This window comes from Giraffa tippelskirchi, chromosome 8 (genome assembly GCF_054371585.1).
Source record: "Giraffa tippelskirchi isolate mGirTip1 chromosome 8, T2T-mGirTip1v1.2.pri, whole genome shotgun sequence".
In the NCBI taxonomy this organism is placed as follows: domain Eukaryota; kingdom Metazoa; phylum Chordata; class Mammalia; order Artiodactyla; family Giraffidae; genus Giraffa; species Giraffa tippelskirchi.
Window position 1 is genome coordinate 55,833,931 of NC_137282.1, and position 27,444 is coordinate 55,861,374.

The 27,444-nt window shown below is 40.9% G+C and overlaps 1 protein-coding gene across 5 annotated transcripts in view; it reads left to right on the forward strand.

The window, feature by feature from the left end:
* Nucleotides 1–27,444, forward strand: part of SEMA5A (semaphorin 5A) — a 521,440-nt gene that overhangs the window by 472,991 nt on the left and 21,005 nt on the right. For all 5 annotated transcript variants that reach the window (XM_081521332.1, XM_081521329.1, XM_081521334.1 and 2 more), the window contains exon 17: nt 24,716–24,941. In XM_081521332.1, coding sequence (XP_081377458.1) covers nt 24,716–24,941 — 226 coding nt within the window. The remainder of the gene's footprint in view (nt 1–24,715; nt 24,942–27,444) is intronic.

Sequence of the window (27,444 nt, forward strand, 5' to 3'; positions counted from 1 at the left end):
GCTTTCCTCTAACAACCAATTGTCAGAGATTGACTGAGGTGCTGACTGACGTTTCCCTGAGTATGTGGGGGGGTGGGGGTGGGGGAGGTGGCTTGCCTCTAGCACCCTCCCAGTGCTTTCTGAAGAACTCCCGCTGATTACCCTGCTGAACAGAGATTTGCCTGTGCACTTCCAGTGTATTTATCATGTTTTTCATGCACTGCAAATCTCGTTGAAACAAATGGGTCCTTTAGCCTGCACAGTCATTAAACTGGAAACGCAGATACTTCTGGCCCATTGGAATTGATTTTATATTTTGTAAAACCCAATTCCTTGGACTGTTGAGGTGTCATTCCAGGCGTGTTGTTCATGAGGGTGTGGCACCGTTTTTCTTGGGAGCATGTGTCTTAAATGGTCTTGTATCTCTGGTGCTCTCTGTCTTGTCTGTCACCCTTGGTCCTCACAGGTTATAATATTCTTAAAGGAGACCCAGGACTCAGAGCATGAGGAGAGGAACCTGACTGGAGGAAATCCCACTTCATCCTGATACAATCTGTCCATTACTAGAATTCTGACTGGTCTTTTACCTGAATCTTGTCAAAAAATAATTAACGGGCATTGTAACTTTTTCCCCAGAAGTCATTGCTCCTTATTCTTTAACAGAAGTTGCAGTTTCCCTTTTGTTGCCTTTAGGGTGATATTTATATAGGGGAGGCCTCCAAGTAGATGCAGCTATGAGTTTATTACACATTTATCGGGTTTTGCTTCATTTGAAAGGAATCTGAATTAACTTTCAGCATTTGTCCTCAAGTTAAAAACAGCTGTTGCTACTGCTGCTAAGTCGCTTCAGTCGTGTCCGACTCTGTGCGACCCCATAGACGGCAGCCCACCAGGCTCCGCCGTCCCTGGGATTCTCCAGGCAAGAATACTGGAGTGGGTTGCCTTTTCCTTCTCCAATGCATGAAAGGGAAAAGTGAAAGTGAAGTCGCTCAGTCGTCCGACTCTTAGCGACCCCATGGACTGTAGCCCACCAGGCTCCTCCGTCCATGGTATTTTCCAGGCAAGAGTACTGGAGTGGGGTGCCATTGCCTTCTCCGGTTAAAAACAGATGAGGGACTAAATCTGGCACTTCGCAAGCGTTTTATTTACATCTCAGTGGAAGACAGAACTGTGCTCATCTAAGTTTTAGGTTGCTGATCATGTCCTTGTACTGTACCAGGCTGAAATCATGGGTGAGCCTGAATTTCCAGAAAGCTGAGTGATGCTTTTTTTATGGTGCACTCCACTAGAGAGGGGAGGTGCCCCAGCAGGCTTGGGGACACCTTGCTGTGAACACCATGAGATTCTAAGCCTCCAAGTGCAGATGCCCTGTCTCTGGGGCCCAGCCCTATGTCCTCAGCATCTTCTGGGTACCTGGAGCAAAGTAGCTGCTCAGTGAAGTGTGTGAAAGTTCCTGGAAAAATTCAAATGAAGGAAGAATCATCACAAATTTAAACCAGCAGCAGAGATCACACATTCATTCTCTCATGAAGTCCCCAAACAATCCTTATTTTTCAAGAAGAGTCGGGTCTTCATCATTTTAAGTTGTATTTGTATCTTTCTCCCTTACTTAAATGTTTGTGTGCCTTTTCTCGTGGCAGCATCACTGAGAAGGGAAGTCCATGAGAAGTCAGAGCTAGTGGTGCTAGCTCGTAGAGATGGCAGCAGGGATTCTGAGCAGTTGACAAATTGGGACCCTTTGTTTCAAAGTGAGAAGCTCTTCTAGCAAATTCTCCCAAGATAAGGTGTCCAGCGGTTGAGTTGCAGGAAAGGGGAACCTTCCAGGGCCCGAGAGCGGGCTCTTGTCTAACATTTGGAAATGAATTGTCCAAGGAGACACACGTCCTGACAAAGAGCCTTCACTGGGAAGGGGCGCCCAGGTGGAGAGCAGGAGAGTGAGGGAACCCAGGAGGACGGCTCTGCCATGTGGCTCGCAGTCTCGGGTTTTATGGTGATGGTGTTATTTTCTGGGTTGTCTTTGGCCAAGCGTTCTGACTCAGGGTCCTTCCTGGTGGCACATGCATCGCTCAGCCAAGACGGATGCCAGCGAGAAGGATTCTGGGAGGTGGTCCAACACGTAGCATCTCCTTTGATGTTTTTCAGACTTCTGGTTGGTGATGGCTTATTAATTCCGTGTTCCTTACCAGGACCTCCTGTCATAAAATGACTCACACAAATGGTTACCATGGTGCCTGGACAGGGTGGGCGGTTTCAGTCAGTGTGTTACCCCTAACTGTTGAGTTGCTTGGTAAATGCCTTTGGCCTTGAGGGTTAGGAATGGGTGAGCCCCAGAACCACTGCTTACCTGTAAGGTAACTTTGCGTGAATTTGTACCTGTTTCCCCTCCTGAGGGTCCCAATATCACAGGCTCAGGGCTTGGCAGGCAGCCAGCATGTTTTTATGCCCTTTCTTCCGAGGACAGACAGCCCTTCTGCCAACACTCATGGTTTAGGAAAAGATGCAGGCTGAGTTTCAGCCCTCAAAATTCCCTCTGCCAGGGTCTTCTTCTGTGCAGTGTACATATTATGCAACCTTATACAATGTTAATTCATCAGACTTTTATGTATAAATATAAATTATACATAGATAAATAATTGCATTTCACTTATATGTTCATATTTATGACATTTATAATGATCAAGTAGAGAACCTTGTAAATAATAAATTTGACATTAGTAAGATTTGAAAAAAGAAAACAATGTTAGAGTTATCCCAATGCAGAACAAATGTTTGATAAAATTTAACATTCGTAATAGTTTTTTAAAAAGTCAACAAACAAAGCATAGATGGGAGCTGTTTTAACCTTATGAGGATACCTTCTCAAAGGATATAGCAAACACCATCATACATAGTGCTGAAAGGTTAGATGCTTTTCAATTGAATTCAAAGACAAGCCATGGATTCCTGCCAGCACTGCTAATGTTCAGTATTGTTCTGGACCTCATGGTCAATCCAACACAACCAAGCAAAGAAATAAGAGCTGTTAGGTCAAGAATGGGAGTGCCTTTTCCCAAGGGTTGCTGCCAGCTCGCTTACCATGTCTTACTAGTTAATAACCAGTCAATAGCTGTAGGGTAACATTCATTTATTTTGTCTGGCTAATGGTGCCATGCTGAGCCTAGGCAGGTGGCATTGGGGTCATAGCAGGTGCCCAACTGGACTGCTTCTGGCCCAAGCTGGACCACTCCTGGCCCCTAACCCACGTGAACTATGGCCACTTGATCTTTGTGTATTCCTTACTGACTGAAAGTTTATTCAGTGCTTTTAAAGATTTTGAGAACCATTGAGGAAAAGCTGTCAAAACACGGGTGCGTAGGCTGGTTTTCTGATGCATGGACCCCATTAATGACATGTTTATCAGAAAAAGGGCCGGGAGGTCTTCTGCTCTTTGACAGGTAGCAAGTGTCCAGTGAGGGGCTGAAGATTCTGCTTTATGACAGGAGCAAGTGTCCAGTGCCGAGCTAGAAATGGAGCATGAAAGCCAGGTAGCAGGTGTCTTCAAAACCAAAGGAGACCCTTCCGTGTGGACAGGTCCTTCGGCAATGCGTCCTTTGTCTGTTGTCCTCTGGGTGCGGTGGTGGCGTGAAGGAGGGAGTGGTATTTGCAGGTAAATGTAGGAGAATCCCATATTACAGAAAAGGCAGCGGCAACAAAGACAGAGAGGCCTGAAGCCACGGCACACCTTCATGGGTCCCTAAGACAGTGCCACGTGGTTCAGACACAGGATGTGGGATGGGAGGGGCAGAGCCAGTGCAGTGGATCTCATTTTCTGAATCTGGAAAGTTGAGCACTTTGGGTTTTGTCCTGCTGGTCACCCCAGCTTCCCAGGTGGCTCAGTGGTAAAGAATGCGCCTGCCAAAACAGGAGACGTGGGTTCGATTCCTGGGTCGGGCAGATCGCCTGGAGGAGGGCATGGCAACCCACTCCAGTATTCTTGCCTGGGAAATCCTGTGCACAGAGGAGCCTGGTGGGCCACAGTCCGTAGAGGTCACAAAGAGTCAGACATAACTGAAGTAATTTAGCACACATGCACGCAGGATGACTACAGACATCCAAATTTTCTCTTATAACGTGACAGGAGAAAATTTAGTTTTCTTCTTTTAGATTATTCCTCGGTGTTAGAGGTTATTTGGCTTTATTATACCACGAAGGGTCCCAACCCATATTCAGTCAGAACATAGCAGTCAGGAGAGTGAGATGTGAGGTTTTTTTTTTCAACCAAGAGTTCACACAGGCAGGCAGGAATGACACCAGCAGCTGGAAGCCTAATTATATGTTAATGTATACAGTATACAATTATATATAAAATATATATGTGTGATTTCACAAAATTATTGTAAAAGTCATATTCAAGGCAGCTCCACAGTTAGAAAGTTTGAATGGTGGGGCGGCAGCCTCAAAAATCACCAGCTAACTAGTGTTAACTGCATTTCTGTGACACCGTGTTGTTGCTTAGTTGCTATGTGTGTGCACGCTAAGTCGCTTCATGCTGTATTTTTCTTATTCCACATACTTTTATTTGTAGGAAAATTAAGCAATTTCGAGATACTTCAGTCAGATTTCGGTAGGGCAGGCCTTTTTATTCAGCCACCTTATGAAATTTTTGCCCAAATTAGTAGAAATTGAAGCAGGAAGCAGTTAATAGTCTTGCTTAAATTTTACAACATTTCCTAGAAAAGAAAGAAAAGGAATTTCAAAGTTATTCACAGAACAACTGTGAATTCTACAGAATTTAGTACAGAATTCTAAATATTTTAATGGGACATTTTCTATTGTCCTGAAAGATAGGTTTCCGTAAGAGACACAAGAAACACTCCTCCTTTATTAAAGGAACATTCTAGAACAAAGGATTTGTAGCCACATTTGTTGGTTCGGTAGTCTTCATATGGGGGTTTCCCAGGTGGCTCAGTGGTAAAGAATCCCTTGCCAATACTGGAGTCGGGAAGATCCCCTGGAGAAGGGAAAGGCTACCCACTCCAGTATTTCTGCCTGGAGAATTCCATGGACAAAGTAGACTTGCGGGCCGTCCATGGGTCACAAAGAGTCGGACACGACTGAGCGACTAACACTTTCACTTTTACAAAATCTCAGGAATGTATAGTACTTGTGCTAAGTCGCTTCAGTCATGTCTGACACTTTGCAACCCTATGGACTGTAGCCCGCCAGGCGACACTTTGCAGCCCTATGGGCTGTAGCCCGCCAGGCTCCTCTGTCCATGAAATTCTCCAGGCAAGAATACTGGAGTGGGTTGCCATGCCCTCCTCCAGGGGGTCTTCCCGACCCAGGGATCAAACCCACGTCTCTTAGGTCTTCTGCATTGGCAGGTGGGTTCTTTACCACTAGTGCCACCTGGAAAGCCCATGTACAGCATCAGTTCAATCACTCAGTCATGTCATGATAAATAAATATCTTTGACAAAAATATGGATTTGGTGCAAGTTTATCAACTTAATAATTTAATCACCGTATTGTATACTATAGATGTATAGATTTTCAAATACTAGATGAAAATCTATAATGTAGATCAGTCTTCAAAAGTTCATTTGGACAATTATTTTTTATCACAAACTTCTATAGCCGCATGTTCAGTATATTAAAGGCCAGAATCGTTTAGCTTACAAGTTTGGGCTTAACCTCTTGAATATCCTAATTCTACCACAGTCCTCATTGATAGGAAAAGAACGACATCAATGCTGGTGGCCAGTGTCAGGCTGGGTTTAGGAAGCAGGTGTGTGCAAAGGTTTTTCTGTCTAGCCTTGTGGCACAGACTCCAGGTCCTCACAAGGTCTGGCTGTTCTCTTTGATACATGGTCCAAGCAGTTGAATGATCCATTGTCCAGAATATCACACTGAGGAGGGGAGAAACAGGACCCTGAGAAGTGGGTGTATAGGACGCACCACACATACCGCACGGAGCAGTGTGTGCACATGTGCTGTTGCTCAGTCGTGTCTGATTTTTGCCCCTTCCTGGACTATAACTTACCAGGCTCCTCCGTCCATAGGAATTCCCAGCAAGAATGTTGGAGTGGGTTGCCATTTTCTGTGCCAGGGGATCTTCCCCACCCAGGGATCAAGCCCAAGTCTCCTGTGTCTGCGACATTGGCAGGTGGATTCTTTACTGCTGAGCCACCCGGGAAGCCCCTGCTGCGGCCAAAAACTCAGTTTATAGAAAAAAATATAAGCAGATGTGAGAAATATGTTTGGGCTATGACAAGACAACAACCACAACATTAATAGTATTGTCAGCAATAAGTAAATTTAATTATAAACCCAAGACATCAATAAACCATTAAACCATTCTGGTAGAGACGTTTACAAATCTTAGTAATAAATCCATCAAGAACAGTCCTAGACAAATGATTGTGTTATGATGTTGTTAATTCATTTAGACAGAATGAATATTCACTATTGTGATCGTTTATTTGAGAAAAATGTTAGGAAAGCCATTATTTGTTTATATTACTGCACTGAGATTGTGATTTTACCAAGAAAGAGCAATGCCTTTTTCGTAGAGTTGAAATGCATCTCCTTTGCGGCAAGATTGGTGGTCTATTGCTGCTGTAGCTCCCGGCTTTGAGAGGAAAGTTAGTTGAATAATGATGTTCCCAGGGCACCACCCAGGCCTTGCAATGACCCTTGGCCATCAGTTGTGCCACAGTCCTGGGCAGGCTACCCTCTCATTTTTCCTCTTTTCACCAGACCTACTGCTGGGACCCTGTGCATACATTTATAAAACTGGAGCACAAAGAATTTTATCTTTAAGAAAAAATATGAACACATACCCAGCACTTTTGACAACTTATATTTTAAGTTGGGATTCCCTCTGTGGGATTCCCTGGTGGCTCAGTGGTAGAGTCCAGCTGCAAAGCAGGAGATCCGAGTTTGATCCCTGGGTTGGGAAGATCCCCTGAGAAGGGAACGGCAACCCACTTCAGTATTCTTTCCGGGAAAATCCCATGGACAGAGAAGCCTGGCAGGCTACAGTCCGTGGAATCTCAGAGAGTCAGACATGACTTCATAGCAAAACAGCAGCATTTTAACATGTTGGCCATTTATTTTCTGTAATCAAAACTTTAAACTTTTTTAAGGAGGGTAAGAGGGCACTGGGGTTTTCTTTTGCTTTGTATTAGCAGTGACTTTGTACAACAGTATAACCATTGGTACAGAGCTTAAGGAAAAACATATCCTTGAGCAAGATGAGTTGTTTTCTTGTATAATCATTAGCTCTGGGCTTAAAGAAAAAAATGTTTTATGTGACTAAGATGCAGGAAAGTAGGGGGGGAAAAAAATGTTTGTCCTTTTCTCCTCCTCGAGGTCCCTGGTCCCCTTGTCAACCTACCTAAGAATTAACTCTTTCAGCATCTTGCATAACAAATAGTTATGATTATTGGGATAAGTATGAATGGAGGAGCAGATGGATTGATGGGCAACATGCTACTTCTATTTTCATGACTGTTTATCATTGAAAATGCCATTTGGACAATATTACTTTGACATTTAATTTCAAAAATACAATTGTTTAAATTTAGGTATTTAGGACATTATCCATAAGTTCTGACAGGAAATACTCATGAGGTAATAGGGACCTAGTTAATCTGAATTATAAGAAGAAAGTCATTTAAAGAACCTTATTTGAGGACTATAATTTCCTACAATAAATTGGCCAAAAAAAGAGCAAAAAAAGTTGGTTCTTTGTGCTTTAAATTATAAGCAAATGTATTTATAAAATATACATGTTTTTCATTTCCCAGACCCATTAAATGATAGAATCTGAGCTTAGAGAACCAAAAAAATACCCCAAATTCCAAATATTTCCACATTGGTGAAAGGAAATGACAGAAGAACTTGGACCTTAGTAGTGAAAGTTCCAAATGCATCATTCATGTTGTGGGAATTTTAGATTAAATAAATGTTCCTACTACTATCTTTTAGGACATGACATAGTTTAAGGAATGTGAACTTATTAAAAGCCAGTTTCATATAAACTCAGATAACAAATTTCAGAGATGATTATCTACTGGATGATCACATTACGGAGGGAGTGAAATGATAATACATGTAAACTTGGATGCAAGTTAAATTTAAACATATTTTGCCAGTTAGGCAAATCCGTTCCCCTGTGTGTAACTCTGCTGGGATCTTTATGGGTTGCTGCGACCATCTGCAATTTCTTGGACAGAGGGTGATTTCTCAAGATTGCTAGTGACCAACTTTGAAGAAGCCCTAATATTTTCGTGTTCTGCATCCCATCTTCATTTCCAGGCTTCTATGCAGACCAGAGATATTCCATGTACCAGGATCTTTGCTAATCTCTGTGAACACCTTATCTTGTTAACACTCCTCAGTCATTATGATGTATTCCTTTATATGCCCATTTTACAGATGAGAAGTCTTGAGGCACTAGGTTAAGGTTAAGACCATGTGGGAATACCTGGTTGTTATATGGGGCCATGAACTTGAAAGTGAATGAAGTGTCTCCTGCATGGCAGGCAGATTCTTTACCACTGAGCCACTAGGGATATATATATATATATATATATATATATATATATATATATATATATATATATATGAATTTCCCTTGATCTATATCAGAAACCAACAGCACATTGTAAACCAACTATGCTTAAAAAAAAATAAGAACAAAAAACTGTATCTTCAGTCTTTCAAATCCTGGTTAATTTTGGCAGAAGGCGGGTGACTTCGACATAACTTCAAAACTCTGGGGATACACCCCTCTCTCCAGTTTTGAATCAGTGAAGTTGATTGTAGAGTCAGTCATTCAAGGAGTAGTCTGCTCTCACCTTTCGAGAACTCCTTTGATTGCAGGTAGCATCCTCTCCGACTGCATGTACTAAGACGCCCTCTACCCAGTTCTGCTTCCTGAATACCTCTGAGAAAAAAAGCTGCCAGTTCAGCTCTGATCAGTCCTGGCTTAATGAAACCCATTTAACTTTGTTGAACCCAGGGCTTTTCAGTACCAACTAACAACAGATGCTTTTCCTGGTAGTGCCATGAGCATCCCACAGAAACACATTTTAGGAAAAGCTCTTTCATGGAGGGAATGGAGCTTCATCTTAAATTCTGTTCAAGCCCTTAAAGCAAAAGCGTTTATCCAACATGTTTACTCGAACACAATAAACTGAAATCTACAGCTTTAATGGAACTGATGAGGTTGAAATATAATTTGATGATCAACACATGTCTATTCTGTCATTATTCTATGAAATTGAATTAAAAAAAATTAACTCTGGATGGTGTCAGGCACTTTTAATAAAACAAATTGTAACAACCAACCTCAACTTGATAGATAACATGCAGATTCTCATTAACACCTTGCATTTCCTACCCCTTTGGTAACCATAAATTGGTTTTCTATGTCTGTGAGTCTGTTTCTGTTTTGTAAATGAGTTAATTTGTATCATGCAAGTAATACATCCACATGCAAGTAACACCGTATGTTATTTGTCTTTCTCTTTCTGATTTACTTCACTTATATGATAATCTCTAGATCCAACCATGTTGCTGCAAATGGCATTATACTTTTTATTGCTAAGTAGCACTCCACTGTATATATGCATATTGGTGTGTATGAATATTGATGTGTATGTGTGTATATATACATGCATACATACATACCATACTCTTTATCCATTCAGCTATATCATTCATGCCATATGATCCAGCAGTCCCTTCCTGAGCATTTATGTGGAGAAAAATCTATTTGAAAAGAGACATGCACCCATGTATTAACAGCTCTATTTACAATAACCAAGGCACAGAAACAACCTAAATGTCCATCGACAGATGAGCGATTTTACTCATTTTTTTAACTTAACTAAAACTTCCTTATAAGAGAATATCAGAGGACTGTCATAGCAGGGACAATGAGGTTTCCGTGAAGGAAAATTCAATGCCACTGGGCAACCAGAATAAGAGGTAAAGAAGGCAGCAGATAAGACAATCCAGCTCAATTGGAATCATCTACTAAGTTGAATACCTGGACTATTGAAAGGAAATCAGGATCATGGAATAGATTCCATTTTATATATAAATACCAAATAAATAAATATTTACATAGGAATGTATTAGTTTTCTTGGGCTTCTCAGGTGGCTCAGTGGTAAAGAATCTGTCTGCCGATATAAGAGAGGAAAGAGATGTACATTCAATCTTTGGGTTGGGAAGATAGTCTTGAGTAGGAAATGGCAATTCAGTCCAGTATTCTTGCCTGGAAGATTCCATGACAGAGGAGCCTGGCAGGCTACAGTCCATGGGGTCACAAAGAGTCAGGCATGACTGAGTGACTGAGCACATATTAATTTTCTATTGCTATGTACTCAGTCAGTTCAGTTCAGTTGCTCAGTCATGTCCAACTCTTTGCAACCCCATGGACTGCAGCACGCCAGGCTTCCCTGTCCATTGCCAACTCCCGGAGTTTACTCAAACTCATGTCCATCGAGTCCGTGATGCCATCCAACCATCTCATCTTCTGTCATCCCCTTCTCCTCCCACCTTCAGTCTTTCCCAGCATCAGGGTCTTTTCCAGTGAGTCAGTTCACATCAGGTGGCCAAAGTATTGGAGTTTCAGCTTCAGCATCAGTCCTTCCAATGAATATTCAAGACTGATCTCCTTTAGGATGGACTGGTTGGATCTCCTTGCAGCCCAAGGGACTCTCAAGAGTCTTCTCCAACACCACAGTTCAAAAGCATCAATTCTTTGGCGCTCAGCTTTCTTTATAGTCCAACTCTCACATCCATATATGTATGACTACTGGAAAAAACATAATTAGTACAAACTTAGGGGCTTTAGACATCATGCATTTGTGGTCTCCTAGATCCATGGTTCAGACGCCTGGACCCAGTGGAAGCAGTTCTTCCGCTCAGTGTTTCACAGGCTGGAATCAAGGTGTTGGCCAGAGCTGCAAACTTCTCTAAGGCTCATGACCCTCTTTGGAATCCTGTGCTTGTGGGCAGAACTCAGGTCCTTGAAGTCTGAGATCTGAGGGTCTCGGTCTCTTCTGACCTGTGGGTAGGAGGATGTCGTCCGTTCCTGTGGGCTGCCCCCAGGTCCTGGCCACGTGGTCCACTCACAGCGGGGTAGCTAGCCTTCACAAAACCAACAGGAGACTCTCTCTCTGGTCCACTGCAGGGAGGTCTCAGACAAGGGGGAGCCTCACTGTGCTGTCAGCTTCAGGAACCCACCCACACTCACAGGGAGGGAACTACACAGCGTGTGATATCCAGGTGGTGGGGCTTTTGAGGGTATCTGAGAATTCTGCCCACTACAGTCTGAAAGTGGGTCCTTAATGTCAGAGCTCCCTTAAGATCACAGCTGTGCTGTAAGCAGGGAATTAGGGGACAGGTGACTAATAGCAAACAGACCAGCTGCTGCCCGGGACCAAACAGGACCACTCAGCTCTCCATGCCTGATGCAAGGCAGAAGAACCTGATATCTTTTTAAGATGTCTTTTGGAATTTTGCCAATTAAATAAACAAACAGAAGATATTACAACTGTGTTTTGATCTAAGTCCTTTAGATGCAAAAGCAGAATAAAGAAAAAAGCAAAAGTATCCAAATTATCTAAATGAAGACAATGGTATTATTTTGCAGTCATTGGTCAGGTAGAAAACAGATGCATATATTTATAAGCACCATCTGACTCCCAATTATTTTTAGTACATTTCTCAAAAGCTCAGAACAATTTGTTTTAGGAATATATATATATATGTATATATATACATATATATATAAAATAAATGTTTACTTATCCAACACAAACTAATAACCACATGTTGGTAAAATACTAACAGTTGCCTAGGCTGCTAAGCAACGGCTTTTAATATTAATACAATACACTTATTTTTTTAAACTAGGGTTTACCCAAACTGTGAGTATGGTTTTAACCTGTGTCTTCATGACTTATGGGCTTCCCTGATAGCTCAGTTGGTAAAGAATCCACCTGCAATGCAGGAGACCTAGGTTCAATCCCTGGGTTTGGGAAGATCCCTTGGAGAAGGAAAAGGCTACCTACTCTAGTATTCTTGCCTGAAGAATTCCATGGATGGTATAGTCCATGGGGTCACAAAGAGTCAGACATGACTAAGAAACTTTCACTTTCATGGCTTATAACCATTCCCTTACTCCTTTTTTTTTTTTTGTATTTTCTTGCCAAGAAGTGGGGCCACTTCAGTGCACACAAGTGTGGCTCTATGAATATGTCCATAACATCCATATCTTATGTTTCTAGGGAAGATTTCTTTCCTTTAATCATGTTTTTCTGTTGTATATGTATGGTGAGATTCACACACACACACACGGTCATATTCTAGTAAGAAAGCAGATGATTTGCTTTTCTTACTTAAAAGAATCCAGGGCAACTACCATCATGTGTTACTGTAGAAGCAATGCCCCATGAGTTCGCCATACACTTAAATAACAGAGCCTCATTTTTGTTTGTGTTATTTACTCTGATTCTTCCAAAATTCCTCTAAAAACTCTTAAAATACGTACAAATATTCTGAAGCCAGTATATTACAGTGAAGCATTTTTTTTCCTTTAAAAATGGAGGAATGGCAATAATGGGTGGACTTTTTTGCTCAAGGTCACCCATTTCCATCATCCATCTGAGAAGGAAACATTTTTCCTAATGACAGGGCTTTACCCCTAGCTAAAAATAGTTTCTCCTCTGGTTGCAAGGTGTTCGCAAAAAAAAAAAAAAAAAAAACAACGATGTCTGAATTCTTGATGTTCACTCTTAGGGACTAAGAATTTAAGGGCTTGATAGTGAAAGAATAAAGCAAATAAATGGATCTTCTCATTTGAGATGTAAGTTTATAGCAGACCACAAATCATAGCCCCTATAATAAAAAAGATTTCCAGCAACAGCACTGATTTTCTTATTCTCTTGGGCTTTCTACAGTATTATAAAAAAGAATGCTTAAAATTATGTGTGAGGAAGAAAGCCAGCTACCTTTTTATAGATATACACACATATATAATCTAACAAAACACACAGGCGCACACATCTCTTTTTTAGTGCAAAGGCACAGGAATATTTTGCTGCTTTTTTGCACCTGGAATAATGCAGGTTGACTGCTTCCTGAAAGTAAATGCACCCACCTGAAAGCCCCTGAGATGTTTATCTCAATCTGTTCCCCCTTTGGAGCCAGCAGTACTGCCAGGGCTTCACTCAAATGGAAGGAAGCTGCTTCAACCCCAGGTTTTACCCTCAAAAAGCATGCAAGCTTGGGGGACCCCTAGATAAACAGACGATCAGTAGATATATGAACATGGTGCAAGAGGGGAGTGTGGCTGCTCAGAGGCGGTCTGCTGACATGCAGGCAGTTATTGCAATGGAACAGGGGGATTTTTTTTGGATTTATTTATTTTAACTGGAGGCTAATCACTTCCCAATATTGCAGTGGCTTTTGCCTCAACACGAGTCAGCAACACGAGTCAGCCACAGGTGTACACGTGACCCCATCCTCAACTCCTCTCACCTCCCTCCCCTGGGGGGGATTGTTTTTATTTACATATTAATGATACTTTTTTAATGGTGTATAATTGCTTTACAGTGTCGTGCTAGCTTCTGCCGTGCAACAGAGTGAATCAGCTCCAGGCATCTATATCCCCTTCCTCGCGTGCCTCCCTCCCCTCACCACCCCACCCCTTCGGTCACCAGTGAGTACCAAGCTGAGCTCCTTGTGCTACAGCGCAGGTCCTCACTAGCGATCTGCTTTACACGTGTGTCAAGTGTGTATATGTCACATCTGCTCCTCCAACCCTCCCCTTCTCCTCTGGGCCTACAAGTCCATTCCTGCCCTGTAAATAGGTTCATGAGTACCATTTTTCTATATTCCACCTCTCTGCATTCATATATTAATACAATATTTGTTGGGGTTTTTTTTTTTTTTTTTTTGCTTTCTGACTTACTTCACTCTGTATGACAGTCTCTAGGCCCAGTCACAACTACAAATGACCTAATTTCATCTCTTGTTATGGCTGAGCAGTTTTCCATTTTTTATATATACATCTTCTTTACCTATTTATCTGTCAGTGGATATCTATGTTGCTTACATGTCCTGGCTATTGTAAATATTTTTATTATAATAAATTGTAAATAGAAAAACATGTCCTGGCAATGAATTTTTGTCTTTTTTAATTATGATTTTCTGCTTGCTGGATCATATGGTAGTCCTATCTTTAGTTTTTTAAAGGACCTCCATACTCCTCTCCATAGTGGTTCTATCAAGTGACTTTATACTTAAAAATATTCACTCTTTTTGTTCCAATATTGCTTTTACACTTTGAAGAGTGTTTCTATGTTATGTCAGGGGACCATTAATGACTAATAATAGTAATGGGAATAAATCAGGAATACTCTTTAAAATCTCTAAATCGTCCTCTCTTCAGACTAGCTGTTGGTCACATTGCTGTTGTTGAGTCACTCAGTCACGTCCGATATCAAATCTTTTCCTTTCTATGAACCAGATTCAGTTGTGTGCTGTTGTTTAGTTGGTAAGTCATGTCCCACTCTTTTGCAATGCTATGGGCTGTAGCCCTCCCAGCTCCTCTGTCCGTGGGATTTCCCAGGCAAGAGTACTGGAGTGGGTTACCATTTCCCTCTCCAGGGGATCTCCCAACCCAGGGATCGAACCTGAATCTCCTGCCTGTCCTGCATTGGCAGGTGGATACCACTGAGCCACCTGGGAAGCCCTCAAGTGTGTGTACTGAGTATTTATTTTGGGTCAGCAGACTAAATCAAAAGCAAGATGGTGGATTTCCAAAATGTGTTTGTTAAGTGCTTTGAGATCGTCTTGTATAACCTCTCACTTGGCATTTTTTGGATGTGTTCTGCTATAGGCTGAATGCTTGTGCCCCGCCCCCGCCCTCCCCCACCCCCAATCCATGTGTTGAAGACCTAATGCTGACGATGATGGTATTAGGAGATGGAGCCTTCAGGACATGATTAGACTGTGAGGGTGGAGCCCCCATGAGTGGGATTCGTGTCCTTATGAAAGAGGCCCCAGAGAGCTACTGGCCCCTTCCACCATGCGAGGATATACAGGGAATCTGTAACTCAGAAGAGGACCCTCACCTGGCCACGCAGACAGGCACCCTCGTCTTGGACTTCCAGCTTCCAGAATGGTGGGAAATAAATTCCTGTGGTTTACTAACCACCCAATCTGTGGTATTTGGTTAAAGCACCCTGAAAGGACCGAGACATGTTCTAGGATTTGCAGAGGATTGTCCTAGCAGAAGATTATTCTAGCAGTAAGTTAGAAGGTGGGCATCCGGGTGGTGCTAGTGGTAAAGAACCTGCCTGCCAATGCAGGAGATGCAGGAGATGTGGGTTCGAATCCTGAATCCCTGAGTCAGGAAGATCCCCTGGAGAAGGAAATGGCAACCCACGCCAGTATTCTTGCCTGGACAATTCCACGGACAGAGGAGCCTGGCGGTCTACAGTCCATGGGGCTGCAAAGAGTCAGACATGCCTGAGCACAAGCACACACAGAAGTTAGAAGGTGGCCTCTGGGCTGAGTCTCCTTCTACCAAGTCATCTTGCAGCACACAGACTTCTCCAGACCCCAAGGAAGATGGTAACTCCTTTGTGTTCAAAGACCTCCATCAGCATGGAAATGCACTGCAGCCAAAGAAACTGATGGCAAGAGAAATAAGATTATAAAAGAGTGCAGTTCATTCATGGGTACATATTGGTTATAACAAGCAGTTGCTGCACTGGCTGATTGTATGATAGAAAGTAACATTTTCCAGGCATAAGTGATGACAGGTAAAAGTGGGCTTGATGATGCACATTTTGTATTTATGAAACATTTATCTACAAGTTCTTAGTAGTTTACATCCAGATGCAAATATTCCAACATGAATGCCGTAAAATAACTGTAATTTTAGTTTGTATGCAGGTATGTGCAAGCAACTGTTTTGAATATCATCTCTAAATTAGCAAACTAACCATCATTTTTTTAAAAAGATATTTTTCTGTGACCATATGATTTAATATTTTCATTGGGTATGATTGATATACAATATACTGCACATGCTTAACATTTAATAAATTAACAAATATGTACATCCATGCAACCATCAATGCAAGAAGATAAACGTGTTCACCAACTCCAAAGGTTCCTTGTTTCCCTTTGTAACCCTCCCTCATACACATCCCTACCCTCTCTAATCCCAGATAACTACTCAGCTTTTTGATTCTACGTTAGTTCCATGTTTCATGATTTTATGTGAATAGCATCATACTTCGTCACTCATTTTTTGGGAGCTTCTTTCACTCAACACAGTTCTTTTCAGATTCTTCTATGCTGAACATAACAGCAGTTCATTTTTTTCATTATCAAGTAGTCTCATTTGAATATAAGATGCTTTGCTTAGATATCTACCTGCTGATGGACATATACACTGTTTCCATATTTTTGGCTAATGCAAATGAAGCTGTTGTGAACATTCATGTCCAAATCTTTGTGTGGACATGTCCTTTCTTTTCTCTTGGGTAAATATCTAGCACGGAAAAGTCTAGGTCACGCAGTAAGTATATGTTTACATTTTTAGCCAAGTGTCAAATAGTTCTCAAATCAATTCTGTCATTTTGCATTCCTACCAGCAGAGTGTGAGGGAGTGAGTGTTCCTGTTGTTCTGCAGGCTCACCAGCAGTTGATATTGTCAGATTCAGGGTTTTTTCTGTTTGTTACATGTTAACCCTTCTAAAGGGTGTGTGGTGGTTTGTTGTGGTTTTAATTTGCTTTTTTGTTTCTAAAAAATGATGTTGAGTATCCTTACATGTGCCTTTTGCCATCTATGTCTCAGGTGAACTGCAAAGGGACTAAGACATGCGCATACATGTGTCCATTCTCCCCCATGTTTTTTTGTTGTTGTTGTTGTTGAGTTTTAATTTTTTACATTTGCAGTGGGTATGAGTCTTCTTATCAGGTATCTGATTTGCATGTATTTTCTCCAGTGTGTAACTAGCCTTTCATTCTCTTAACAGTGAGTGTCTCTCAAGAGCAGAGGTTTCTGATTTGATTAATACAACTTACTTTTACTTCTTTTTTGAGTGATGCTTTTGGCATTGTATCTAGGAAATCTTTGCTTAACCTAAGGCCCTGAAAATATTCTCCTAGGTTTTCTTCTAGAAGTTTTATGGTTTTAGATATTGGTCTACTATTCATTTGAGTTTATTATCACAGGAAGAGCTAGATATCAATCAAAGATCATGTTTTTGCATATGGATATCAAATTGTTCCAGCACCATTTATTGAAAAGACTACTTTCTCCACTAAATTGACTTTGTACCTTTTCAAAGAATCAGTAGATCCTATGTATGTGGGTCTATTTCTGGACTTTTCATTTTGTTCCTTTGCTCAATCTTTCAATCTTAATGACACAGCATTTTCATTATTGTAACTTTATAATGAATCCTGAAGTCAGATTGTCTAAGTCCTCCAATGATGTCCTTTTTTTTTCAGAATGTGTTTGCTGTCTGAGATACTTGGTATTTCTGTATGGATTTTAGAATTAACTTGTCAAATTTTATTTTTTTAAAATACCTCTGTAATTGTGACGAGGATTGCATTGATTCTATAGATCATTTAGAAGATTTCAGTTTCCTTTAAGTATACGAGTCATGGACATGTTTTCTGAGACTTATTTCTAAGTATTTCATATCTTTGATAGTACATAGGAACAAAATTATTATTTATATTTATCTTATATTCTTCAGCTTAAAAAAAAGCATGCAGGCTTTAACCTTTAACTAAGCTGTTGCTTGTATGCTTTTAAATAAATGTCCTTCATCAGATTTAGGAAATTTTTTCTGTCCCCAGTTGATTGAGAGTTTCTGTAAGGAATGGAGTTTTGGATCTTATCAAATGACATTTCTGTGATGTTCATATAGATTTACTTTTTTAAGTTAGAGTGTAATTGACTTGCAATGTTGTGTTAGTCTCTGCTGTGCCACAGTGTGAATTAGCTGCATGTACGCATGTGTCCCCTCGCACGGGGGCCTCCCTCCCCCTCCTAGCCCACCCCTCTAGGTCAGCACAGAGCACAGAGCTGAGCTCCCCGTGCTCGACAGCAGCTTCCTGCAGCTTAGGGTTACTTGTTAGGCTGCTGATGTGGTGAATTACACTGATCCAATTCTAAGTGTTAATGCAAATTTACACCCCTGACATAATCCCTACCTATGAAATATCAGCCTTTGTGTATAGTTGGGAATTTTGTTTATTAAAGCCCTGTTAAGCACTGTTGTATCTCAGCTAATGGGGAATGTTCACGTCTAAGTTTCTTTCCTTCTAATGTCTTCATTTGGTTTTTATATCAAATTAGCATTGATTTCAAAAAGTGTTGGGTACAGTTGACTTTATATCTCTGCTGTATATCTTCCATGTTTCTTCTTAATATGTTAGTTCCTTCTAGTTAGTTAGTTTCTAGCTCCTTGAACATATGCGATACAGTTATAATAACAGTTTTAAATGTCAACCACAAATTCTGTCATGTATGTCATTTGTGTGCCAATTTCAGTTGACTTATGTTGCTTCTCATAATAGGTTCTGTTATTTGCTTTTTTATTTTTTCAGAAGCTTCTTTGCATATCTGGTAATTTTAGATTATATGTAAGATATTGTGACCTTTTCCTTGTTCATCGGATAATACTGAATTCCCCCAAATATGATAGAACTCTCCTTCGGGACAAGATCAAGTTATGTGAAATTAGTTTGATCATTTTGGTTTTTGCTTGTAAGCTTTTTCAGTTGAGGTCAGGGCAGAGTTCAGTCTGGGGTGGTTTTTCTGCAGTGTGGAGATAAGACCCTTTTTGGTACCCTAACTGATGTTAGCAGAGTTACGGAGTTTTTCAGTCTGGCTCTTAGGACCGAGCACTGTTCCCAACCTTATGTCAGTGACAAGTTCTGCTCTCTCTGATCTTTTCAGATGGGTCTTTCCCCACCAATGTGTAGTTTCTTCATACATGTTCATGGGTTTCTCCTATTCTAAATACTTGTGGGAGAAGCTGCGCATAGCTAGAACTCTCTTGCCTTGTAGCCCTCCCCTTTGGAGAATCCCAGCGCCTTTGCCTTCCCGCAGTTTCCAACTCTGTCTCCCTAATCACTAGCCTGTGCCTGGCCTGGGTTTTTCCTTCCTACACCACCACCTAGAAACCTTCTTAGGGTTGGAGGCTTGGTCAATTGTGGGACTCACTTTGTGTTTCCCAAACTTGGCAATCGCTTGATGTCCAATGTCTTAAGAACTGTTGTTTTATGTAATTTAAGTTATTTTTAGTGAAAGAGTTAATCCCATTTCTGTTACCTCATCATGGTTGGACACAAGTCATTCTGTGGTGTTATAATTTTGACTACACTGTCTCCCTTTTCTTCTCTTGTTTGCTGGATATCTAAACTAATTTCCAGGATTCCCTGTCAATCTTGGCTGCTTCCACAAGCTCCTGGGGTCACAGATATGCTTCTGTGCACGTGCTTTGGTGCTTTGGACCTTTGAAAGCACAATTGCATTCCTTTCTTGTTTTTCTTATGCAGAATGGCTTTCTGTTTCACTGTGTGACTTGCTAAGTTACTGAAAGAAAACTTGATAAATGCGTGTAGAAAGCATGAGTGTTCCGTAATGAGAATATATTTTATATATTCAGCTATTGATGAAATCACTTTAAGGGTAATTTTCTTATTTTGTGCTAAACACATGGTATCAAATTTTTTCTTGGATTGTCACCATCTCTCGATTTTACTTTCAACCTGTGGAATATAAGATATCTTCATTTTCTCAGTGGAAAAGTTAATAACAAAATAGAGCTCCCCACTTTGCCATCTAAATTTTTCCCAAATTTATGCAAATTCTACCAGAATGGACTTACTTGTGAATTGATCAGTATGATTTGTCCATTCACCAAAAATAATATTGTTGGCCTTAAGACTGATAGTATAAGATAAATATGACAAAGTTCTTGCTCTTGACAAATTTTCAGTCTATTAATGGGGGTTGAATTATAAATACACAATTAAATGTCAGTGAAATACATGCTTTGATTCTATGAAGCAGACCTGAGGTGACATGGCCTGAATTAGAAAAAAAAAAGATGATTAAGATGGGGAGGAGAGAATGAACCCAAGAGGCTATATGTGTATGTGTATATGTATATGTAGGACTTGGCCTAGAGGCGAGGGAGAACAGGGAGTACCTCCCAAGTTTCTGGATCAAACTTTAAATGGCTGGTGGTGTTACTGTTGACTGGGACAGAGAGAACACAGGCAGCACATTTGAAGAACTGCTGAAAACTGCTAGAGTAATCATGCGTTTTTTTCCTTTGTTCTTTTTTGTCTTTATTTTTATTTTTTCCAGCTTTATTGAGATTTAACTGACACATAACATTGTGTAAGGTGTATGTATATATATTTAAAGTGTACAGTGTGTTGATTTGATACATTTATAAATTGCCAAATGGTCACCAGCATGGCATCAGTTAGTCTGCACCTCTGTCCTATCACGTAATCACTGTTTCTTTGCTATGGTGAGAACACTGAAGATCTACTCTGCGAGCATCATTCAAGTACGTGATACAGTATTGTTAGCTGTAAACATCAAGTGTACATTAGATCCCCAAACGTGTTAATCTTATAACTGGAAGTTTGTACCCTTTGACCAATATTTCCCCATTTCTCCCAACCAGGAATTTCCCTGGTAACTTCCATTCTACTTTGTGTATCTCTGAGTTTGTCGTTGAATGTCTTTCTCTACCTGTCTTATTTCACTTAGCATAATGCCCTCAAGGTCCAATCAAGTTATTCAAATGGGAAGATTTCCTTCTTCCTCGTGGCTGAATAATATTTGTGTGTGTGTGTGTGACATCTTCTTTATCCATTAACTTGTTATTAGTCACTTAGGTTTCCATAGCTTGGCTAATGTGAATAATGCTGCAGTGAACATGGGAGTGTAGATATCTCTATGAGATCTTGACTTTAATTCCTTGGGGTATATAGCAGCAGTGAGATTGATTTAGTCACAATTATTATCTTAGCTTTTCCACGAAAATATTAAGAATCCTATGTGGCAGGTAATAACAATTAGTTCCCTGAAATAACTTTTAAAACAAATCCTTTAACATTAAATGTAATGCTATCCCAGGTCCATTCAAATTTGGGCTTGCTTGGATTGTCACGGTCTCTCTATTTTACTTATAGCATCAATTCCTCAGAAAATTGGAGCTCACAGTCACAGTGAAGCCATACCACTACTCACCGTTGAATTGAGTCACTTTATAATTTTAGTTATTAATATAAAACAGGGCAGTCATACCGTTTCTCAGGATTTAATAAATTTGATGTTTTAAATGAATGCATTATCATCAGATCTTAAAAAGCAGTTGAAAGGAGAGGTCCTGAAACTCCTTTTGGATTTTGAACAGTGATGACTTAATGGGACCCAAGGAGACAGAGTTTGTTATCAGAGGTTTAGGTCTAATGGTTCTGAACTGTTCTTCACCCTTGAGTTGTGCCCACCTCTGGGACGATTTCGCCCCCCACTCCCTGCTGAGCCTGTTAGCAGGACACGGAGGCCAACTCAGGTTTTAAAATATGTTCGCTACTCATCTGTTTCAAAAACAAAGCTTCATCTCCATAGAAGAGGTGAAATTTCTGGTGCAAGGAAGCTCAGAATTATTGGACTTTCTACGTTTTTTTCTTGAGACATGGGATCTTACTCGTTTGCAGGTGATGCCAAACATGTTAATGCAAAGAGCAGGGGTCCATAAGCAGCCTGTGCTTTAAGTCCATTTTGGCAAGAAGCCCCTGGGCACTTGCCCAGCCAGGCTGGCACAGAGTGAGGAGGGGAATGCGCATGGAATTTCAGTCTGGGGCTGGCAGTGTTCCACACCATGGGCCCGGACGGTCAGAGACAAGGTCTAAGGCATCTCTATCACGTGGGCTCCATTTCAAGTGAAAAAAGCACACGTGTTCTCTCTAGTACTTCACACGATCAGGCTTTTGGCACCCATTCGGGCTTTTTTTTTTTTTTTTCATTTAAAAAGCAGCATCCGAAAGACGTCGTAATAAAAGATGCTATAAGCAAAGGAAAAGAAGTCACCTCTCTTCCAGTGTGTGTTGCTGCGGACATAGGGATCATCCATGTGGGATGGGGGAGGGACGCTGTAGGTATTAAAGTAGGAAAGCAGTGATTACGTATTTTCTGTTAAAAGCCCATGAAGTCACAAAATGAAGGACCTTTGATTATGGTTCCTTGTAAAAATTTTAAAAGATGGACCCTGAGTAGAGAAGGCCAATTAAGTAATTAGAATTGTGACAAAATAAATATTTAAATAGGCCTCCAGTGAAGGCTTCCGGTGTGGATGCACACATAGCTACTTTCTCTCCTACCAGAATGCATTTATACAGTATTACCAAGGCTTTATTTTCAAGGCATAAACCAGGCAACACAATTCTTACTGTGTCCAAGTATCTGATGAGGAGGGGGTACGAATGCATGACAAGTTCATAGAGACTAGAAAACCATCCCCACAAAACAGGAGAGCCCTTGACTCGGGTAGGAAAGGAACTGGACACAAGACAGAAATTAATCAGTTCTCCACAGCAGTCACCTAGGGATAGTGTTCATCTAGCAGTGAGTGCAAGCACTGGATTTTGATCTAACCAAAAGTGCAGCATGACTGCATTAAGATGACAGGAGGTGAGAAAGCTGCATCAATGTTGGAGACACAGAGTGAGGGTAAGGGATAAAGATCGAAATCCTTTTCCCACGGTACACAGTTATTAGATGATGCCTGTTACTGGAAAATTCTCGTTGTTAATTCTAAGGGATAAATATCTAGGTACTCAACTGAAAGAGATGGGGAAGGACAGAATTTTTGTTGTTCTTTAGTCACTAAGTTGTGTCCGACTTTTTGTGACCCTATGGACTGTGGCACTCCAAGCTTCCCTGTCCTTCACTATCTCCCAGAGTTTGCTCAGACTCATATACATTGAGTCAATGATGCCATCCAACCATCTCATCCTCTATCATCCCCTTCTCCTCCTGCTTTCAATCTTTCTCAGCATCAGGGTCTTTTCCAATGAGTCAACTCTTCACAAAGTATATGAAATTCAGCTTAATCATCAATCCTTCCAATGAACATTCAGGACTGATTTCCTTTAGGATGGACTGGTTGGATCTCCTTACTGTCCAAGGGACTCTTGATAGTCTTCTCCAACACCACAGTTCAAAAGCATCAATTCTTCAGTGCTAAGCTTTCTTTATAGTCCAACTCTCACATCCATACATGACTACTGGAAAAACCATAGCTTTGACTAGATGGACCTTTGCTGGCAAAGTAATGTCTCTGCTTTTTAATATGGTGTCTAGGTTTGTCATAGCTTTTCTTCCAAGGAGCAAACACCCTTTAATTTCATGGCTGCAGTCACCATCTGCAGATATTTTGGAGCCCAAGAAAATAAAGTCTGTCACTGTTTCCACTGTTTCCCTATCTATTTGCCATGACGTGATGGGACTGGTTTATTTATTTATTTCTCATAATAAATGTTAGAAAGCTACTTAATAACTCTTATGTATGTTTAGCATTAATAAAATTGTTTTAAAGTATGGCCATCATTGGGTGTGTTACATGTTGTAGGCTTTCCCTCTGATGAAACATCCTTTGCTGTCAAAAGGAGGACTTGAGATCTAGTGCTGTGTTCAAGGTCACACTCTGCACCCCTTCGGTTTGGTCTTGTCTCTGGAGACATAATGCTTAAAATTCTTGTCAAATAATTAGACCTAGGTGTATGGTCCTAAACTGCACCATCCACAACTGCAGGCCCTGCTTGCCTGGATCCTCCCACCTTTGCTTGTTGGGGAGGCACCTGGCAGTGAGGAAAGGGAGCTGAGGCTGAAAAAACCCATTGAGTTATCTGGTGGAAATTCCTTATAGACTAACAGTTATCACATATCGTGTTATCAGCTGGATAGCTACCATTCTAACACTTTGAATCTGTGATCCAGAGCTTAAGCTATTCATAAATCTCAAATCAAATACATGATCATCCTAAAAACAAATATTGGTTCCATCATTTAATTAACTATAATCTTAAAAGAAAAAACAGCTAAACTTATTAGAATAAACAGCATTTTCAGGCACTTATTAAGTGAAAGGAAGATGATTTGGGGGAATCACCATTTTTGTTGCTGACTCTGTGCAGCCCTGTGGACTGTAGCCCGCCAGACTCCTCTGTCCATGGCACTTCTAGGCAAGAATACTGGGGTGGGTTGCCGTTTCCTTTACCAGGGGATCTTCCCCACCCAGGGATCGAACACACACCTCTTATGTCTCATGCATTGGCAGACAAGTTCTTTATTATGAGCACTGCCTGGGAAGCCCTTTCACCATCTTTATTCACATTCAATAAATGTAATTATATGTACCAGTTTTATTCACATACAATCACATTTATTGTCTCATTCTCGTTGTTGATGCAGAAACTGCAGATTCCTTTGCAGTTAAATTGAACCCTAACTTCCTCTTAAATGCCTAATTTGACCAAAAATGTGCTTTTAACTTTGTAGAGTGGTTGGTGGGTGTCAGGACCTGAAGTTTGAAAGAATCCTGCGTTTCACCTGTAAGCACTAGGCTCTGTTTCTGCAGTATGATAAGCACATATCATGGGTTTTCTCTCCCAGGAGTACCAGCCTTGTAACACCAACCCATGTCCTGAGCTGAAAAAGACCACGCCCTGGACACCCTGGACACCTGTCAACATCTCTGACAATGGGGGTCACTACGAGCAGCGATTTCGGTACACGTGCAAAGCCCGTCTGCCTGACCCAAACTTGCTGGAAGTGGGAAGACAGAGAATTGAGATGCGGTACTGCTCTAGTGATGGAACCAGTGGCTGCTCCACCGACGGTGAGTCAGCGACTCTGTAGGGACTGACCTGCTTCCAGGGACAGGCATTCTGTCTCATCTCCAAGTTCATAGAATAGTGGTGGGAGGGGGGATTTTTCCTGTTCATTATGGCTTAGCCATGTTTATAACAATGATCTCTCTACATCAGAACTGACTTTATAGCAAACTGGTGGCAAAGACCCTTACTATAAAAATTCAGTTACATATTGGGATGGTTCCCTGACTCCATCCCTCAAAATAGCACCACATTTCTAATGGGTCCAGAAAAGTTTATGGGAGATTTATTTAGTATCAGAATATATACCGAGGAAACCTCTGCATTCTTCCGTCACCATTTTTATTCACATACAATTATATACTTATCATTGTTGATGTCAGAGACTGCACAGATCGCTTTGCAGTTGGTACTGAAATGTAACCTGCAGATAAGCTTTTCCTTTTTTTACTCCCCAAACTGGACAAAGACAAAAGAAGTGCATATCTGTGTTTATATCTATAAAAGAATCTTTCTGCTAAACAAGGCAGTATGTGAGAATCCTTTAATACTCTTTGAAACTGCTTTGCCCCTTATAATTGAATAAATCCCTTCAATGCCATATGACTTATGTAGGGAGAGCACTAAGGTAGATGGGATGATCCACTCTCTGCCTGGTCCTGCTGAAGGGTCACCTTCTTCCACTAACGCCACTCCCGCCTGCATCCACTGGGCAACTCACTAGCTCCCTCTGGAGCTTGGGTGTCTCAACTACAGAAAAGGGAGTGAGGTTGGCCATCCCAAAGAGATTCATTTCTGCTTCTGTCTTCATCTCTCCTATAACGCTCATCTGATTTAAGAAAACTGGTGCAATCCTAAAAAGAAAATAAGATGGTACTTGGAGCAAGATGATGAGAACAGTAGTAGTCATATCTTACACTGGACCAGCTTGAACACGTCTTACACTTTGGTGTTTATGATTCTCTGTTATTCTCCCAATGTGACTGTGATAGAGAATACACAGTCACTATCAACATCATTTTTTGGTTCAGAGTGATTGGCTTTGATGGATCCCAGAGCTGATGAGTCACCATGTTGGGCTTGCCATGGGTGGGATAAGTTTATGGAGGTGCCACGAGTCTGCTCCTGCTTTGTTGCAGGGCTGCACTCACAAGGAGCAGCTCTGAGTGAGGGTCGCCAGCTACCTGTAGGTCTCCGATCTCCATTCCTCCTCCTGGAGCTGCCAGCCTGGAGGCTCGGTGGCTCAACAGTTACCCTCAAGAGCCACTCCCAGTCATATTTCCACTGGCATTAACTGTCTCTTGACCTCAAACCATTCTGTTCCTTGTAGCTCAGCAACTATACAAGTTGTTCATTGTTTCTTGGCGGGGAAGGGGTCAGGAAGTCTACTATAGTGAAGTATTTTATTTGAATAAGTATATACTTTAAATCAAAGGAATAAGCACTACCTACCTAGGAAATCAAGCAACGTGATATTCATTCTGATTCATTATAAAATCCTGCTTTAGTGAGAAAGAAAGATAAGTGATGGAATACCAAGAAATAGGTAACTGAAGACCCATTTTAAAGATCTACGTAGCACAAGGGATGGTCTCATGATCTCAAGTTAGGGTTCTGAGATAAAATACAAAATGAGCAGTTTAACATGAATTTCAGATATTTTTCAAAAATTATTTTAGTATAAGTATATTCCATGTGCTTCCCTCGTGGCTCAGATGGTAAAGAATCTGCCTGCCATGCAGAAGACCTGGGTTTGATCCCTGGGTTGGGAAGATCCCCTGGAGAAAGGAATGGCAACCCACTCCAGTATTCTTGCCTGGAGAATCCCATGGACAGAGGAGCCTGGTGAGCTATAGTCCATGGGAATGCAAAGAGTCAAACATGACTGAGCAACTAACACACACTTTTTTCATGTGTCTTTTTTTTTAGGATAGGTATATCCCATGCACTTACATACATGTTTATACTAAACTAGTATTTGTTATTTATCTGAAACTAAAATTTAACTGCCCTTCCTGCATTTTATTTGCTAAACTGGCAACCCTGTCTTCACTTCAGTCACTTATTCCCTTATTTCAAAGCAGGCTATGAACTTACTTCTTATGACATCAAAGGAAGAAAGATAAAATGAATGACATAGTTTCTTTAACTTTTTTCTTTTCTGAACATATATTTTTTTAATCCTTCCTTTCTCAGATATATATAAAAGCAACATCAGCCTTCATTTTTAATAATAGTAATATAAGCTAAGGAAAATTTGATACATGTTTATAAAAGACATCCTATATTTCCTCTGGAAGTATATTGTGGGCATGGTTTGAAAAATACTTCATCCTTCTTGTGTCTTAGTGGCTTCAAGTTCTAATGACCAGCCACGCATCTTGGTATTGATATCCTGAGAATACAGCATTGGACTTGTTTGGCTCCTGTCACACAAAACAAGGCTAAACTGTGTGTTCTATATTGATTAACCACGAAGGACTGTCTCATCTGAGAAATAGGTTTCTC